Source organism: Engraulis encrasicolus, chromosome 11 (genome assembly GCF_034702125.1).
Source record: "Engraulis encrasicolus isolate BLACKSEA-1 chromosome 11, IST_EnEncr_1.0, whole genome shotgun sequence".
Lineage (NCBI taxonomy): Eukaryota > Metazoa > Chordata > Actinopteri > Clupeiformes > Engraulidae > Engraulis > Engraulis encrasicolus.
In genome coordinates, this window is record NC_085867.1 from 11,702,140 (window position 1) to 11,719,404 (window position 17,265).

The 17,265-nt window shown below is 44.2% G+C and overlaps 1 protein-coding gene across 2 annotated transcripts in view; it reads right to left on the reverse strand.

Annotated features, from left to right (window-relative positions):
• Window positions 1–544: 544 nt before the first annotated feature.
• smad2 (SMAD family member 2) overlaps window positions 545–17,265 on the reverse strand; it is a 41,482-nt gene continuing 24,761 nt past the window's right edge. Inside the window, exons 5-12 of one of the 2 annotated variants that reach the window (XM_063209890.1) lie at window positions 15,896–16,089; window positions 12,146–12,280; window positions 11,300–11,362; window positions 8,255–8,308; window positions 6,876–7,088; window positions 5,719–5,856; window positions 5,058–5,202; window positions 545–3,798 (exon numbers count right to left, since the gene is read on the reverse strand). In XM_063209890.1, coding sequence (XP_063065960.1) covers window positions 3,675–3,798; window positions 5,058–5,202; window positions 5,719–5,856; window positions 6,876–7,088; window positions 8,255–8,308; window positions 11,300–11,362; window positions 12,146–12,280; window positions 15,896–16,089 — 1,066 coding nt within the window. In that variant the 3' untranslated portion in view covers window positions 545–3,674. Of the gene's footprint in view, window positions 3,799–5,057; window positions 5,203–5,718; window positions 5,857–6,875; window positions 7,089–8,254; window positions 8,309–11,287; window positions 11,363–12,145; window positions 12,281–15,895; window positions 16,090–17,265 lie in introns of both variants that reach the window. The other variant, XM_063209889.1, reaches the window with a different exon arrangement.

The following is a 17,265-nucleotide window of genomic DNA, read 5'->3' on the forward strand; positions in this document are numbered from 1 at the left end:
GAACATTTGATTTCAGAGTCCTGGGTATATTGGAGCCTTCAAACGTACAGGGTTCACAAAAAAGCGGCAATTTTTGGTTTCCGATTAGGCAAACCAGTTGATACTTTCAATAAATTCAGTTTGTGCTCAGCGTTGTGCTTGAAGAAGAGGTTGAGAATTTGTGCAAGGTCATTTTAACTTGATCCCAACATCTCTCCGAAAACCCAGATTTTCTTAACTGTTCCCGAATAGTGCCCATCACCCAGTTATACTATGTGAACTAGGGATTGAAACACGTACGAGACCACAGTACCTTCACAGCACCAGCAGCCCACGTTTTTTTTTTTGCCGACTCAATTCCCCATGTCTGATAACAGGGAATATAGTCTTTGGAAATGTCAAATTATGTTACTGGAAATGTAAAAAAGTTAGGATAGGTTTCAGTGGGCGTCAAAGGACTGTCCTTAACAAAAGTGCTGTGTGTGTGTGTGTGTGTGTGTGTGTGTGTGTGTGTGTGTGTGTGTGTGTTATTTGTTTTTATAAAAAAGACACAAACAAGCAGTGGTGACCATGAGAATTAAAACTTTTATTAGTGTATTTCTGAAGTCTGCATATGCAACACGCCTTAAAAGCTTATCGCCTGAAGTACACGTCCTACCATACATCTCTCTAACTGTAGACCAAGCTCACCAACTGTTAAATGCTTTGCCAAAAACAAGTTTGTTTTTTTATTGAAAAAAGTAAAATAAAATTATATATACACATATATATGCATATATGTCTGGTCCACTTACAGATCTATTTGGTATCCTTTTTTTATTTTTTTATTTTTTTTAAATCCATCCCCTGGTCAGAATGATACGAGCAGGATGATCCCCTCCCCCCTAAATGTGGTATCTATGGCGACCACATCATCGCATGGCGGGATGCCACATCAATCCTCTTTGTCAAAACAAAAAAAACACTCTCGCTAGATGCACTTAAGTACAATCGCAAGTGTAATAAGATCAACAAAGACAGATTAAAAAGAAAAAGACAAAAGAAAAAAATAAAGGAAATAATAAAGGGGGGGCAGGGAGGTGAATTGCAAGGAATGGTTCTTTTTTTTCGCAGAGGAACGAAACAAAAAAAGTAAAATAAAAAAAAGTAACTCAAAGAAAACAAGTCTCGCCACTTGTGACTGCCACAAAAACGAGTAAAGACTGACTGACCAACAGCTTAAGTTCACAGTCATTAGTAAAAAGTTGGGGAGAACAAAAGCGCTCATTTTTCAGAGAAGGTTGCACTACTAACTAACCAACCTCCTGTTTCTTTGAGCCATCACATTTTGGAAAGTGTTCTTTTTTTTTCTCCAATTGAACACATTACACTGAATGAAACAGCAAGATTGCTCAACGCTGAGGCATGAAATGGGGATTTACTTTCTTTCGATTTTCCCTTGATTGAAGAGACCTCGTCAGGGTGGTTAGGTAGGGGGTATTCTTTATTCTTTTTGGATTGGGAGGGTGGTGGTGGTGGTGGTGGAGGCCGAGGGTTGTGTGAATAGAGAAAGAAACTGGAGTTTGTTCCCCAAAAAAAGAGAAAAGAAAGCAAGCTAGGGCATAACTGATTCCGTTGTCAGTGACCATGGAACTAAAAGGAAGACCAACAAAACAAAAACAAAAAACAGAAAAATGTAAGGTAGAGTGAAGTGACAGGCCTGTTTGGGTATTTCTCGGTTTACTTCTTTCAGCAAGAGGGATGCGGAGGTTGGGGGTGAGTAAAGGGACTGTGAATGCTGGGCTAGCCTAGGAGAACAGGGGCCGATACTACAAAGCTGGATCAGGAATAAACCAGGTTAAGTTAAGAGGTAAATCATCCAGAAGAAGAGCCTGCTGGAGTCCTCATATTCCGATGAACTCCAGGCTCTTCTATTAGATGATTTACCTCTTAATTTAACCTGGATTTCTCCTGAACCAGCTAGGTAGTATCAGCCTCAGCAGTGGTGGGGGGTAGAGAGGGATGTGTCTGCCAAGTCCTCTTCTAATGTCAGGACTGTCTTGCTTTTATGAACACCATGTTCCGTTTAAAAAGAGGGCATGATCTAAAAAAATATTTCAATTCTAATAAAAAGGAAGAGAGAGCGTTAAAGATTTTAAATATATTTATATATAAAAATACATGAAAATACAAAAAAGTAGCTAAAAGAAAGACAAAAAGGAAAAATAGTCTTGTAATTGTGTAAGATAGCCTAGTTTATCAACACTTAAAGCTTAAATACTTGAACATTTTGAAAGATTTGGACTGAGTGAGACCGTATTTTGTTTAATCTTTCAGTGATGGCAAGAATATTTCAGCTATTTTTAAATTTTATTCATCCTTCACAAGAAACCGTTTCATGGACACCATGTTACTCTGGGACCTACTGCAATACCTGGGCTCCCCAAGGCAACAGCTGGGCTCCTAAAGGCGAGAGCATACAGAGCTGAACGGGCCTGGGAAAGACAGAACCAACACCTCTACTTTACTCCACTACGAGCCTGTGCGGCTCCTGACTGGGTCAGAGTTTGATGGTCCAGTTTTGGGGGCTCATGTTTTGGGTTTATACTGCCTTTCACTTGTGCTGGGGGAGGGGCGTTTTGACTGGTTGGTTGGTTGACTCTTCCGTACAATGGTGACATTCTTATCTGTTTCAATATTCAATTTTCAAAAGAAGCATGTCTTAGCAGAGCACACCTCAAATCATAAAAAGGCAACATTCTCTTCAAGCGGGCCAGGGTAGAGTGGAAAGTGGGGGGAGGGGGGCAGTCATAATGGTTACCTTTAAAATGGAAGGGTAGGGAGGGGTGGGGGCATCTTTTGGCATTCCTTTGAAAACAGAAACTAACTATACCAAGGACAAAAAATAACATAAGAGGCAAAAGAGAAGAGGAGAGTTAATACTTTTGGACCTTTTCAATTAGTCTTGCAAAGACAAAAAAAATGTAAGAAATGCAACTTTTTGCCAGAAAAAGTAACTTTTTGTCCAAGCAGACAAAACCTTTAGAGCTCAAAAAGCCAGAAGTATTTACCATTTAATTTTTCTTCTTAAATTCATCGAGGGGGTAGGGGTAAGTGAAGGGGGAACATAAGAACAGAAAAAGGAAGAAAAAAAAAACATAAAAAGCTTTACTGCAACACTTGTGCCAAGAATATCCTGCCTTCTGGTCCTTTCCCCGCGAACAATACACAACTTTCCCTGGTCTTCTAAAAATCAATATACATTTTTTTTTCAGTTCTACCACTAATACATTTAATATTGAGGGCTTAGGAGAGAGAAAAAAAAGAATCAAAGGTGCATGAAGCTGAACCAACAGCAAGTGCCGAGCTCTGTTCCGAACAGTGAAAAAGATCAGTGTCTGGAGAAAAGCGAGAGAAAGAGAAAAAGAGTAAAAGAGAAAGAGAGAGAAAAAGGGCTCACAAGTACTATGAAAGAGAGGGCTTATAGCAAGTCTGTTGTTCTTCTAGTTGTCGTTTTGTTTTGTTTTGTTTGTTTGTTTTTTGACGTTTTTGATGTTTTTTTTGTTGGTTTTGTTGTTTTTTTTCTTTTTCTTTCTCTTATGTGATTGTAGACTCGGTTGTCGGGTAGGTAGGAGAGGAGGAGGAGGAGGAGGAGAAGGGAGGAGGTGGTTGTGGGGAGAGGAGGAGGAGGAGGAAGAGGAGGAGGAGTAGGGGCTTTAGGACATGCTGGAGCAGCGGACTGAGGGGGATCCCATCTGGGTGAGCACCTTGTCCAGCCACTGCAGAGGCCCGTTGAGATGCAGCTCGATCCAGCAGGGGGTGCTCGTCACCGTCTGTCGTCTGTAGCAGAGAGAGGGAGAGTGGGGAGAGAGGGAGTGATGGAGAGGAAGAGGGAGAGGGAGGGGGGTGGTGTCAGTACAAATCCTCACTGTTAAAGTCACTGTCCCATTTTTGGATATAAGCTTATTTTACACCTTCCCTTGATTTAAATAGTAGGGCTTTACCATTCTTCTATACTTTCAACCGTTCTCTGGGTATGGCAGTGCAAATTTTACCTCCATGCTAGCAGTTAACATTGAGTCCCATGAGACCAGCTGGCGGCTAACTGGTCTCATAGGACTCAATGTTAACTGCTAGCTTGGAGGTAAAATTTGCACTGCCATACACAGAGAACAGTTGAAAGTACAGGAGAATGGCAAAGCTCTACTATTTAACTCAAGGGAAGGTGTAACATGAGCTTATTTCCAAAAATGGGACAGTATCACTGTTAAGTCATTGCAAACTCTCGTAATCCCGCTGTCCCATTTGTCCCATTGTCAGTCCATTATCCTAACTCCCGTGCTCGACTGGTGTTTGTGGCCTCGGACTTCATTGACGCCTTGCTGCCACGGAGAAAAAAAAAGTTTCTAAAGTTGAATTGCGCTTTTGCGAGATACTGAATTTAACTTCTTTCGTCAGTACAAAGCCACAAGCACAAGGGAGGACGGGAGTTAGAACAAGGGAAAGAAGTTTTGGGAAGGGTGCGCACATCCAAAAACACTTTTTGCAGGTGCCAGACAAAAGTGTCAGACAGTTGAAGAAGGTAGGTCTGCACACCGCCAATAAGCTCCAAACAATAACACTTTATTATTTAAAAAGCAACGTCTTGATCACCCTGGATCTTGATGAAGATCCAAGATCCAGGCTGATCGAGCGTTGCTTTTTAAATAATAAAGTTGATTTTTTTGGAGCTTATTGGCAGTGTGCAGACCTACTTCCTTCAACAATGGAAAGAAGCCATGGGGTGCATCCCAATATGTGTCCTTGCCTCCTCCACTTGTGCTTGTCTCCTCGTCCCTCCTCCTGGCCCCTCCTCCGTGGAGAAAACGATAAAGTTTCCCAGCTGTCAGCCTCGCCACAACAACATTTGAGGGACTGTTTTTCATTCACCATCCCAATTGCAAATGAGAAAAAGACTTTACAATTGAGCTTTTGCAAGATATTGAAATATAATGCTGTTGTCAGTGATGTCATCATGACGAGAAGCAAGTGGAGGAGGCAAGTGGAGGAAGCAAGGTCACATATTGGGATTCACCCATGGTGTACAAGTCCGCCCTCACCTGTACTCGGCACCCCATCCTTTGACGAAGCTCATGCGGATGGTGCACATCCTGGTGAGCTGGTAGACGGCCTCGAAGCCCTGGTTCACCGACTGGGCCAGTAGCGCCGCAAACTCCTGGTTGTTGAAGATCTTCAGGTTGCAGCCTGGAGGAGGAGGAGGAAGAGGAGGAGCAGGAGGAGAAGGAGGAGAAGGAGGAAGAAGAAGAGGAGACAGAGGAGGAGGAGGATGAGGAAGGGGAAGAGGAGCAGGAGGAAGAGGAGGAGGAGAAGGAGAAGGAGGAAGGGGAGAAGAGGGGCGGGAAAGGGAAAGAGGAGAGAGTGAGGTTGGGAGATTGCCGACGCCAACAACAGCGAGAGTGAGGGACTTTTATTTTCCAACACTACATCTGTTCTTAATGAACTTACTTAATAAATGTATATTAAGCAAAACGATTGTGGGAAGTACAGTATGAATGATTGCAGTGTGGTATTACAAAGCCTGTTGCTTTGCATACACTGTAGTATTCAAGCAAGAGATAATGAGAAAGAAAGAAAGAAAGAAAGAAAGAAAGAAAGAAAGAAAGAAAGAAAGAAAGAAAGAAAGAAAGAAACAAAGAGAGAAAGAAAGAAAGCCATAAAGAAAGAAAGCGAGTGATTAAGAGAGGCAGTACTGGTCCATACCTGGGGGGATTTTGCAGACGGTTGCGGGGTGCCAGCCGTACCGCTGGTTACAGTTGGGGCTCTGCACGAAGATGGCGCTGTCGCTCAAACATTCCGCAAACACCTCTCCTCCGATGTAGTACAGTCTCACTCCTCGACCTACACACACACACACACAAATTAACTTAGTAATATTAAGGTATACAAGCTATTAAGGTATACAAGACCTTCAGTTACAGCTAGGATTCCTGCATAATGGTAATCTGAGTAAAGTACCAACAAATACAAAATCACGGTAGCATTAAACTCAATTTGGATGCTGCCATCTTTGTTCGCCGTTTGAAAAACATAGGAAGCCATTTCCAAGATGACAGCACCCAAGGCTGCCAATGTCTAATGTTCCAGATCCATGTTGACCGTAGGCTCCAACTATTGAAAATCAGGCTCCACTTTTGCAGTATTGTTCCTTTGTACCATCATAACGTTCTTGTAAAATCTTTGATCAGTGTTAATACAGGGTGGCGGAATATACTTGAAAGTTTGAATGGCAGTGAATGGGCGTTTTTAGCAAAATCAGTGAAGTGTGTTTTTAGACCATTTTGATCAAAACTAGTAAAGATATTCATTTGGAAGAATGGTCCAGTGGCTTTTCCACTTTTTTCCCTGATTTGAAACTCCCTGTGCATGCTTTTTGCAGCCTTCCTTTAGCATGGTTTTAGCCCCATGCGCCAATATTTTAGCTCGAACAACCATGCACCCATCCTTTAGAGCCATGATTTGGGTGCTTGATGTCCTGGGGAAGTCAAAAGGGAAAGGGCACCAATTTTCCACACACAAAAAAACTCCCTCACTTGTGAGATCGTATGTTGTTAACCAGGTAACTTGTGCCACCCATAACCTGGATCGAATTTTCAAGAAAGTTATGGTAGTGCAAAGGAACAAGACTGCAAGAGCAGAGCGGGATTTTGCGAAGCTAGAATTTTTAAGGGGTTTTTGATGTACCCTAGTACACAGTGTAGCAGTTTATTATACGTTTGCCAGGATCTTTGTATGCATCATGTCTAAAGCCAATTTTTTTTCTGATGGCGATCTGAGCTGGCTTCACTTGAGTTCTAGAGTTCTTCACTAGAATTCTGCCAATAAAGTGGATCTCGATAGGATAGGAGGTCTCCGCTTACCTATGTGCCGGCGGGTCATCTCCACGGTGGCGTTGCGGTTGACGTTGGACAGCAGGCCCAGGCAGAAGCGCTCCGAGTTAGAGGGGTCGGTGAAGCCGTCCACGGTCAGCGAGGGCTGCGAGGCGTGGAAGGTCTCGCCCACGCGCTGGTTCAGCTCGTAGTACGCTATGGAGCACCAGAAGGCCGGTTCCGAGTACGTCACCGGCTGCAGATCTGAGGATGGACGGACACACACACGTTTTACAAACTCCATAAAGGTCATTGGGGAGTAAAGGTCAGATTAGACTTCTGCAACTGCGCTCGTCAAAAGTCGCGTGGGAGTGGCCACGGACCAACTTTGTATTCATGCATCTGCGAGTTCTGCGAGGTCCGAGGTCTCATCGCGAGCCACATTTGAAATTGTGTGATTACCTTCACTACATTGTAAGCACTGCGGTCATTATTAATATTGCGCTCTAGCCCGGTTAGCTAGTTATTCTCACACAAATTGCAAAGGCAATGTACTGGTATCATTATTTGACATACCCAGTCTGTTTTCACGAGCATAAAATGCAAGCATGTAAACAGTTGATTCTGCCGACATGTGTTTACATTCGGTGGAGGAAGCTATGGTTGTAAAACCGCAGGCATTGTGCCACGAGTGTTCAACTGATGCAGTGTTTGTTACTTAGCTTGTAGCTTCGTGTATTTACACACATTTACACACAAAGCATTAATATAGTTTATAACAGAATACAGCTCTGCTCTCGCAAACTACCGGCATTGCGCTGCCACAAGAACAAGGAAGTAGCGAGACGACCAATCATAGCGCCTTTTTGTTTGCGTCCTCTGCGTCCGTCCGACGGATAGTTTGAATTTTTTTGAGGCGCTCGACGACGTGCGCAGAGCCTCTGCGCAGGGGGCGTAGGCTCGCACAGACAGAAGACGGACGGACGCAGAGGCTATGCGTCCAAAGCATAAATCTAGCTTAATGCATATGGACAAACACTAACACACACACACACACTTCATACAGCTGAGAGGGCTGTGGGTACAACCTTCACCCGTGCGCGCCTGCACGCATACCTGCACACACGCACGCACGCACACACACGGCCCATCACTAACATGTTTTACAAACTCCATACAAGTGATTCTGGAGTAATACGTATGGATGGACAAATACCAACACACACACACTTCACACAGCAGAGAAGGCTGTGGGTACAACCTTTACTGCACATACGCACGCGCGCACACACACACACACACACACACACACACACACACACACACACACACACACACACACACACACACACACACACACACACACACACACACACACACACACACACACACACGGCCACTAGTGGGCCTTTAGGGGCAAGGGTCCTTACCCATGCCATGATTGACAGGTGACAGTGTGCTTGGTGACAACTCTGCTGGGGAGCCTATGGAGAATCAGACAGAGTCAGCCAGTCAATGTATGTGTTGAGAAGGGAAGAAAAATGTGAGAAACAAAATTGAACACGGTCAAATGAGGGAAACAAAATTGAAAACGGTCAGATGAGGGGAAAAAAACTGAGACAGAGACAGACAGTGACAGCAAGAAAGAGAGAGAGAGACATTCACCATTTCCCAATGTCAAGTTTTCTAGCCTTGGTAGTGCGTGAAACGCCCAATGATTGGATACTCCGCGGAGTTCACCACAGAGTATCCAATCACTTGGCGTTTCACTCACTACGAAGGCTAGAAAACTTGACATTGGGAAATGGTCAGTGACAGAGACAGACAGACAGACCTAGGGACAGACAGACAGAGAGACAGACAGACAGAGAGACAGACAGACAGAGAGACAGAGAGACAGAGAGACAGACAGACAGAGAGAGACAGACAGACAGACAGACAGACAGACAGACAGACAGAGAGAGAGAGAGAGAGAGAGAGACAGAGACAGAGACAGAGAGAGGGGCCATTGGAGGCAGTTTGTCTACACATCAGCATTGCACAAGCACACGCACAGTAGGGTTAAACACTAGTTTCCACACAGCAGCAAGGGGGTTAATGGGTAGGTTTACTCAGCCAGATAGGGTTCTAGTTTCCACACAGCAGCGAGGGGGTTAATGGGTAGGTTTACTCAGCCAGATAGGGTTCTAGTTTCCACACAGCAGCGAGGGGGTTAATGGGTAGGTTTACTCAGCCAGATAGGGTTCTAGTTTCCACACAGCAGCGAGGGGGTTAATGGGTAGGTTTACTCAGCCAGATAGGGTTCTAGTTTCCACACAGCAGCGAGGGGGTTAATGGGTAGGTTTACTCAGCCAGATAGGGTTCTAGTTTCCACACAGCAGCGAGGGGGTTAATGGGTAGGTTTACTCAGCCAGATAGGGTTCTAGTTTCCACAGCAGCGAGGGGGTTAATGGGTAGGTTTACTCAGCCAGATAGGGTTCTAGTTTCCACACAGCAGCGAGGGGGTTAATGGGTAGGTTTACTCAGCCAGATAGGGTTCTAGTTTCCACACAGCAGCGAGGGGGTTAATGGGTAGGTTTACTCAGCCAGATAGGGTTCTAGTTTCCACACAGCAGCGGGGGGGTTAATGGGTAGGTTTACTCAGCCAGATAGGGTTCTAGTTTCCACACAGCAGCGAGGGGGTTAATGGGTAGGTTTACTCAGCCAGATAGGGTTCTAGTTTCCACACAGCAGCGAGGGGGTTAATGGGTAGGTTTACTCAGCCAGATAGGGTTCTAGTTTCCACACAGCAGCGAGGGGGTTAATGGGTAGGCTTACTCAGCCAGATAGGGTTCTAGTTTCCACACAGCAGCGGGGGGGTTAATGGGTAGGTTTACTCAGCCAGATAGGGTTCTAGTTTCCACACAGCAGCGAGGGGGTTAATGGGTAGGTTTACTCAGCCAGATAGGGTTCTAGTTTCCACACAGCAGCGAGGGGGTTAATGGGTAGGTTTACTCAGCCAGATAGGGTTCTAGTTTCCACAGCAGCGAGGGGGTTAATGGGTAGGTTTACTCAGCCAGATAGGGTTCTAGTTTCCACAGCAGCGAGGGGGTTAATGGGTAGGTTTACTCAGCCAGATAGGGCTCTTACTAATATCTTAACGCCCTCTTTCAAGACACTGCTATTATCTTCAGCACAACTGTATGAATGTTGAATGTTATTCATTCATCAGAATCTGAATACCGACTAGGGGTGTAAATAGTAATCCTTTTGTATCGATGCATCGATCCTACAGCCGGCGATTCAATTAATCGATTTGTCCACAAGAGAATAGATTAATCATTATTAATCGATTTTTGTTCTTATTTCACACATTTTGTGAGGCATTTTATCTTGCTCATGCAGTAATAATAATAATAATAATAATAATAATAATAATAATAAGTTGTAATGATGCTCCTCATATAAAATGCATGTAGATATTCCAGCTTTTGTTCATTTATTTAACATTTCACACATAAGCCAAGCCTGTAAAGTAAAAACAATCTGAACTTTTGATTTGAATCAAGGAGCATTCTTAGGTATCGAAAATAATCGAATCACTGGCCTAAGAAATCGATATCGAATCGAAACGAAGGCTCTGATATACACCCCTGATACAGGCTCTGGTCAGATTGTACTGCAAGGGTCAAACATGGACAAACTATTTATAATGAATGTTTTCATCATTAGCAGTCATGTTAAGCCCTTACCTAACTAGGCTAGGCAGGCCAAAGGATAAGCTAAAGGTAAATCCGCTAAATAAACATATTAACAGGCGAGCACCCATGTAGGTTTATGGATAAGACCGAATAGGCCTACCGATTTTGGTGGGAGTTTTACTTTGTTTTTGAGAGTCAAACAATATTAGCCTATTATGTTGAATGTTTCTGGAGTCATGGAAGCAGGAGGCATGCTCATCTGTTATCTAATAGGTGTACGTTGACTTCAAAACACACTGCTGTACAAATACAGCACAACAATTACGCAATCTGGTGGCGTACTCTAGACCAGTGATTCCCAACCTTTTGTGTCTCATGTACCCCCCAAACCATTTCATTGTACCATGAGTACCCCCTAACTCATATTTTACATTGCTTTTTCTATTCCAATGTGACTTTGCTCCATGCATTTGTTCAAATTAAATGTTCCCAAGTACCCCCTGCAGTATGCTCGCGTACCCCTAGTGGTACACGTACCCCTGGTTGGGAAACACTGCTCTAGACATACGTACGTCTTAAAATTGGCATCTTCAAGTCTCAAAATAACCCACACGGGCTGGCAAGTATAAACCAAGTTGGGGGACGGAAACGGGATCAGAAAGAACAGATAGTGCTTTACTGGTCCCAATTGCATTCACTTTCTTAACACACACACACACACACAGAGACACACATGACTGACTACCATCATTCCCAGGCAGTGAGGTACGGCTGGGAATGTACCTGTGTCCATACTTTGATTCAGCTGCTGGTCGCTGGTCTCGCCATCCTCACTGATGTAGCCTGGTGGTGGAGTCTCTGCAACACAACACAAGACACACAAGTACATAGTACATTATTATTACCTTGCATTACACTTTGCTGACGCTTTTTCATTCAATTACAGTCCCTGGTGCCTTGCCAAAGGGCACCTCAGCCATTGAGTGTGGTGGGGAGTGGTAAGGGTGGGATTTGAACCAGCAATCCTCTGATCTAAAGCCCATCTCCTGAACCACTAGGCCACGGCTGCCAATATTAGTATTTCCAGAACCTACAACCCTTTTCAAGTACATATTAGCATTTCCAGAACCTAGAACCCTGTTCTCTGCACTTCTGCAAACGCATAATCTGGTGCAGCTAGGACGGGGCTGAGGCAATGCAAGAAACAAAATAAAATGACATGACGAAGCAGAATCTTCATTTCGTACTTAAATCTTGCAATACAATAATTTAGGTGTTAAGCTGTTTGGTCGCTATGGTCGTCAAATAACTATAACTAACCCGAGGTGGGTGTGGGTGTGGGTGGGTGTGTGTGTGTGTGAGAGAGAGCAGAAAGAAAGAAAGAAAGAAAGAAAGAAAGAAAGAAAGAAAGAAAGAAAGAAAGAAAGAAAGAAAGAAAGAAAGAAAGAAAGAAAGAAAGAAAGAAAGAAAGAAAGAAAGAAAGAAAGAAAGAAAGAAAGAAAGAAAAAGAAGGAAAGAAAGAAAAAGAAGGAAAGAAAGAAAAAAGAACTGCATACACCTTCAGATGTTAAACACTATCTTGACTTGCTTACAGTACACAGTAAATAAAAAACAAGGACTGGGTGTGAATTTGCATCTCACCAGGTATGTAGTTGTTTGGTGGGTCGATCCCGGCGGGGAAGTTGGTGTTTTCGGGTATGGAATGGGTGTAGTCGTCCAGTGGAGGCAGCTCCGTCAGGATCTCCGTGTGTCTTGGCACCAGGACAGGCGGGAGGACTACACAATAGAATCGAATAGAGCAGGCTTCATTGTCATGCAAACATGAAATTTGTCTTTGGTCTCACTGTATGCCACCCTGAGAGGACTGATGTATAAATTCATAGGCAGGTTACAGGGGTCCCAAAGGGATCTTGTTTTAAAGCTGACCAATTCTAGGTACAGTTCTGTAAGAAATCAATCCTATATATTTCGAGACACTGGTACATATGCCTACTGTAGGAGGGACTTAATTTACATTTAATTCTGTTTTTAATATTACTTTTTTGTAATGTCCAAGTCTTTTATAAAGATGAACTTGCTCATGTACACTTTTAATAGGTGGTGATTTTTACACCCGTTACACTTATTGTACTGTATTTGTATCGTCTATGTTTGTATGTCAATTTGGACGGCTGTACAGTAATAAAACTTTGAATGTATGAAAACATAAATGGACCTTCATTCCATTGCTCCAAACATAAATACATACAGTACATACATCATTGCATCAGTGCCTGTGAGAGAGGGACAAAAGACAGAGAACCATAATGTAAACTCTTTTGGGGGTGCAGAACCATAATGTTAACTCTTTTGGGGTTGCAGAATGTTTCATGGCAACATGGCATCATACCAGAGACTTGTACCGTCTATCACAGTGGTTCTCAACCTTGATTGAACAAAGGCCCCCTTGGCCCAATCACAAGTCTGCCAACACCCCTTTGACATAATCATAAGCCTGACAACGCTCCCCTTAGTATTAAAAAATAAAATGAACTAATGCCCCCCAATGGCAACTAAGCACCGCCCCCTTTCCACTGTATCCTTCCCCCCCTAGATCTCTCCAACGCCCCGTGGGGAGCTGTGCCGCCTCCGTTGAGAAACACTAGTCTATCGTGTTTGCGCATCACGACTTTGCATGTTAACTGGTGCTCCACAACGCCCTGTAACAGGTTAGGTTTAGGCATGGTTTTGGTCAGGGCACCATTACGCCATTTCCCTTGCTCGTTTTGCAGTTCTTGGTAAAAAGTAAAGCAGCAGAAACGTTGCTTTACTGACAGGTTAGGGTTAGGCAGGTTTTGGTCAGAGCACAGCAGCGCGTTTTGCCGTTTAGTGACAGATATTCGCCGCAGCAATAGAAATTTGCCAATACAACAGGAAAACTGTGGAAACCTGGTCATGTGACAAGTGCTCTCCTGCTGCGTTGAGGAGCACGACTTTACTTGCAAAGGCATTGCACCTCAACGCGAAAAGAACTGGCGTGAAGTAAACGCCTTTGCATGATGCCAGTCAGTTCATTTGGTCCAGAGATGATTGAGGCATCACAGATGTGCACAATCATAGGAATTGCACCGTCTTCCTGATGTAACACAACGGACCTAGGAGTGACAATGCTGTCAAGGTTCATGCCATAAAAATGACTACACTAAAACACAATACAAATCCATCTGCAACAAAGTCTTCTTTAAGATGTACCAAAATACAATCATAAAAAACACTCTATGTTGAAGATGACCGGTTAGGGGCCCTGCCGTGGCCTAACGGTGGGGCACTCGTCTGCTATGCGGCTGACCTGGGTTCGATTCCCGGCCTGGGTTATTTGCCAACCTCTCCCCATTCGCTTCCTGTCCACCTCTCATACCACCCTGTCATCAATAGAGTTGAAAAAGACCAAAATCAATCTTACAAAAAAAGATGACCGGTTAGGGTAGTGGTTCTCAACCTTTTTTGAATAAACAGCCTCTGGAACTCATCATAAGCCTTCCAACGCCCCTTTTGTATTAAAAACTAAAATGGACTAATAACCCCCAATGGAAATTAAACACTGCCCCCTCTTAGCTGTATCCTGCTCAATGCCCCCTAGGGCTTCCCAACACCTCCTGGGGGGCTGTGGAGATCCTGCTGAGAAACACTAGGTTAGGGATAGGGATAGCTTTAGTCTGGACACAGCTTAGCAGTCTTTTGCTTAGAGTTTTAAGAGTTTGGTATTGACGAAGTGGAAAGGGTTCGTTAGTAGATTCAACATAGGCCTGTGGGAATACAACTAGGGCTGTCCCTAATGATTATTTTTCTCCCGATTAGTCCATCAACTATTTTTTTCCCAATAGTCGTTTTTTGGAAGGGAAAAACCAAAGAAAGTAGATCTAACAAGAAGCGTCATTTTGTTTCTTTTCCGGTATCCACTTTATGTCGGGTGAACGCCCCTTTAGGAGACCTTCGGTTAGGAGACCTTCGGAGTCCTGAGGTTGAGAATCAATGAAGTCCCCTTAGCGCTGTAGATGGCGGTAGCACCCGTCGTGTGCAAACACCACAAAAAGAGAAGAAGAAGGAGGGACAACGCCCCCTTAGGAGACCGAATTTTGAGCACTCGCTTTTGCATTGAGTGGGCGTGTTTCGAGTCCTCTTTATTAAATATCCAACCTCTTTGGAAAAACTGTGATATGCCACTTTGCTTTATTTGTCTATTATTTTTCAGGTCAAAGTTGAGTGCATCTAGGGCCTATTAGGACAATGATTTTTTTAAAAAGGGGACATTTTATGAATTAGTCACAGACTATAGTAAATATAGGCCTAATATATCATCGATTTGTTTTAGTTCAAATTAAGTATTAGCCTACGTTTAATGATATATAAAGAGGCCTAAGTTATATAAGGACAGTGGACCACTGTCCCGACCACTGTCACCCTCAAGGTGTTGAATATTGAGTCAATAACAGGCACATTACGAATCATTGCTTTATCTCCCCGTGTCGTTGCTATGCACACCGCCAGCATAGCGACAGTATAAAGCAGCATGAAATATTTACCCCGCGTCTCGATCTGAAAAACCTTCACTTCCTCAATATAGGCCTATAAGTCTCCTACAGAAACACGACAAAGTCTTGTGCCTTCAATTTAAAATATCGCCACATTTTAGATGTCTTTGTCCGTTCATTGGGCTGATTAGTGGTGTCACTGCTATCTTCGTCTGACACCCTCAGACGTGCAGCCTGCCACTTTCTCCGCTTCCGTTTCAGCACGTCTAGCTCTAGAGCTACCTCGCGGCTCGCGCAAATCACTTTTTTTATTGGGCTGATTAGTGGTGCCACTGCTACCTTCATCTTCATCTGACACCGACACCCTCGGACGTTCAGCCCTTGCCATTTTCTCCGCTTCTGTTTCAGCGTTCTGTCTACCTCGCGGCTCTTGAAAATCACTTTTTTTTTGCACATATCACGCAATCAATGGTATGTTGAACACTTCGACCTATTTACGCCACCGACGTAGTCGATTACGTCGATTAGTTGGGACAGCCTTAAATACAAATACACTCCTAATAAAAAGGAGATTCCAACGCTAACCACATTTGCTACTGTACCATACAAGTCACCTGGGTTGCCAGATGTGACGGATGATTTCCAGACCAAAAAAATGCTCAACACCTGCCTGTAAACCACTAAATCCTGCCCAATTTGAAGTAAATTCTATTGATTTCTATGGCCATAAATTTGCAAGGGGAAAAAAACGCTCAATACCCCTGTTTTTACCTGCAGTCACCCTAAGCAGCGCAATTGGCTGGTGACTTTGTTAAACCACTAGCCAATGAGTAAATGGGTTAATGTCAAGCCCTGGTGTGTGGCGTCCATGTTTGCCTACCTGGTGTCTCCACCCTCTGGTAGTGGTAGGGGTTAACGCAGACCTCATCCTTCTTGAGGTTGAAGGCGTACTCGCAGGTGTCGATGGCGCGTAGCTCGTGGTGGCTGTGCAGGTCGGGCCAGCGCCAGAGCCGGCAGTAGATGACATGGGGGAGGCCCTTCCTGTGGGACACCTGCAGACGGCCATCCAGGGACCTGGGACACGGCCGGAGGAGGAGCGGGGACAGGGGAACAGGAGGAGAGAGAGAGAGAGAGAGAGAGAGAGAGAGAGAGAGAGAGAGACAGAGAGAGAGACAGAGAGAGAGACAGAGAGAGAGAGAGAGACAGAGAGAGACAGCAAGAGAGAGAGAGCGCAAGAGAGCGTGTGACAGAAAGAAAGATATGGCAAGGGAGAGAGAAAGGGAAGGAAGGAATAAAGAGAAAGACAGACAGACAACAGGTAGGGATGGAGGCAGATATGAAAGAATGAGACAGGCAAAGCAACCGAGGCAAAAGAGAAAAAATAGCAAAGAGGCAAGGTAGGCATGTAAGAGTGATCGAGGGAACAAAAAAAGGCAGGAAAATGGGAAATCAACATGTGAAATAACAGATACAAGGTGACGGGGGGGATGAAATGGTATGGTTGGAAAAGAAAAATATGAGAAAGCAGTGAAGGATGAGAAGGAGGACAACAGAAAAGCAGAGGAAGAGAGGAAGAGCGAGTAAGAGAGCGGAAGAGAGAGGAAGAGAGCGGAAGAGAGAGGAAGAGAGGTGGTAGAGAAGACGAGAGAGGAAGAGAGGTGGAAGAGAGGAAGAGGACGAGAGAGGAAGAGAGAGGAAGAGAGGTGGTAGAGAAGACGAGAGAGGAAGAGAGGTGGAAGAGAGGAAGAGGGAGAGAGAGGGAGAGAGAGGGAGAGAGAGGGTACAGAGGAATAGGCCCATGTCGTGTGGTCAGAGAGGTGGAAAGCATGAGTGGAGAAAGGAAGGGGTGACATGTTTAGACTTCAGGGGAAAAAGGATGAAGGAAATGCTAAAACACATCTATAAATCCTATAGATCAAACAGAAAATGATTTGGCATTTCACTGACACACACACACACACACACACACACACACACACACACACACACACACACACACACACACACACACACACACACACACACACACACACACACACACACACACACACCTACGACTAAAGACTAACTGTTACACAGGTTTGGCAGTGATGGCATTACACTGTAACAAAATTCAAATGTTCCTTGAAGAACCTTCAGATTACTATCTACGGCTTTCAGGCCGACCAGAACGGTGCCTGTTCCCGCACCACATACGTTTGGAACTTAAGTGCTTACCTGCAAACATTCCGTGTTCATTTTTTTTTACCC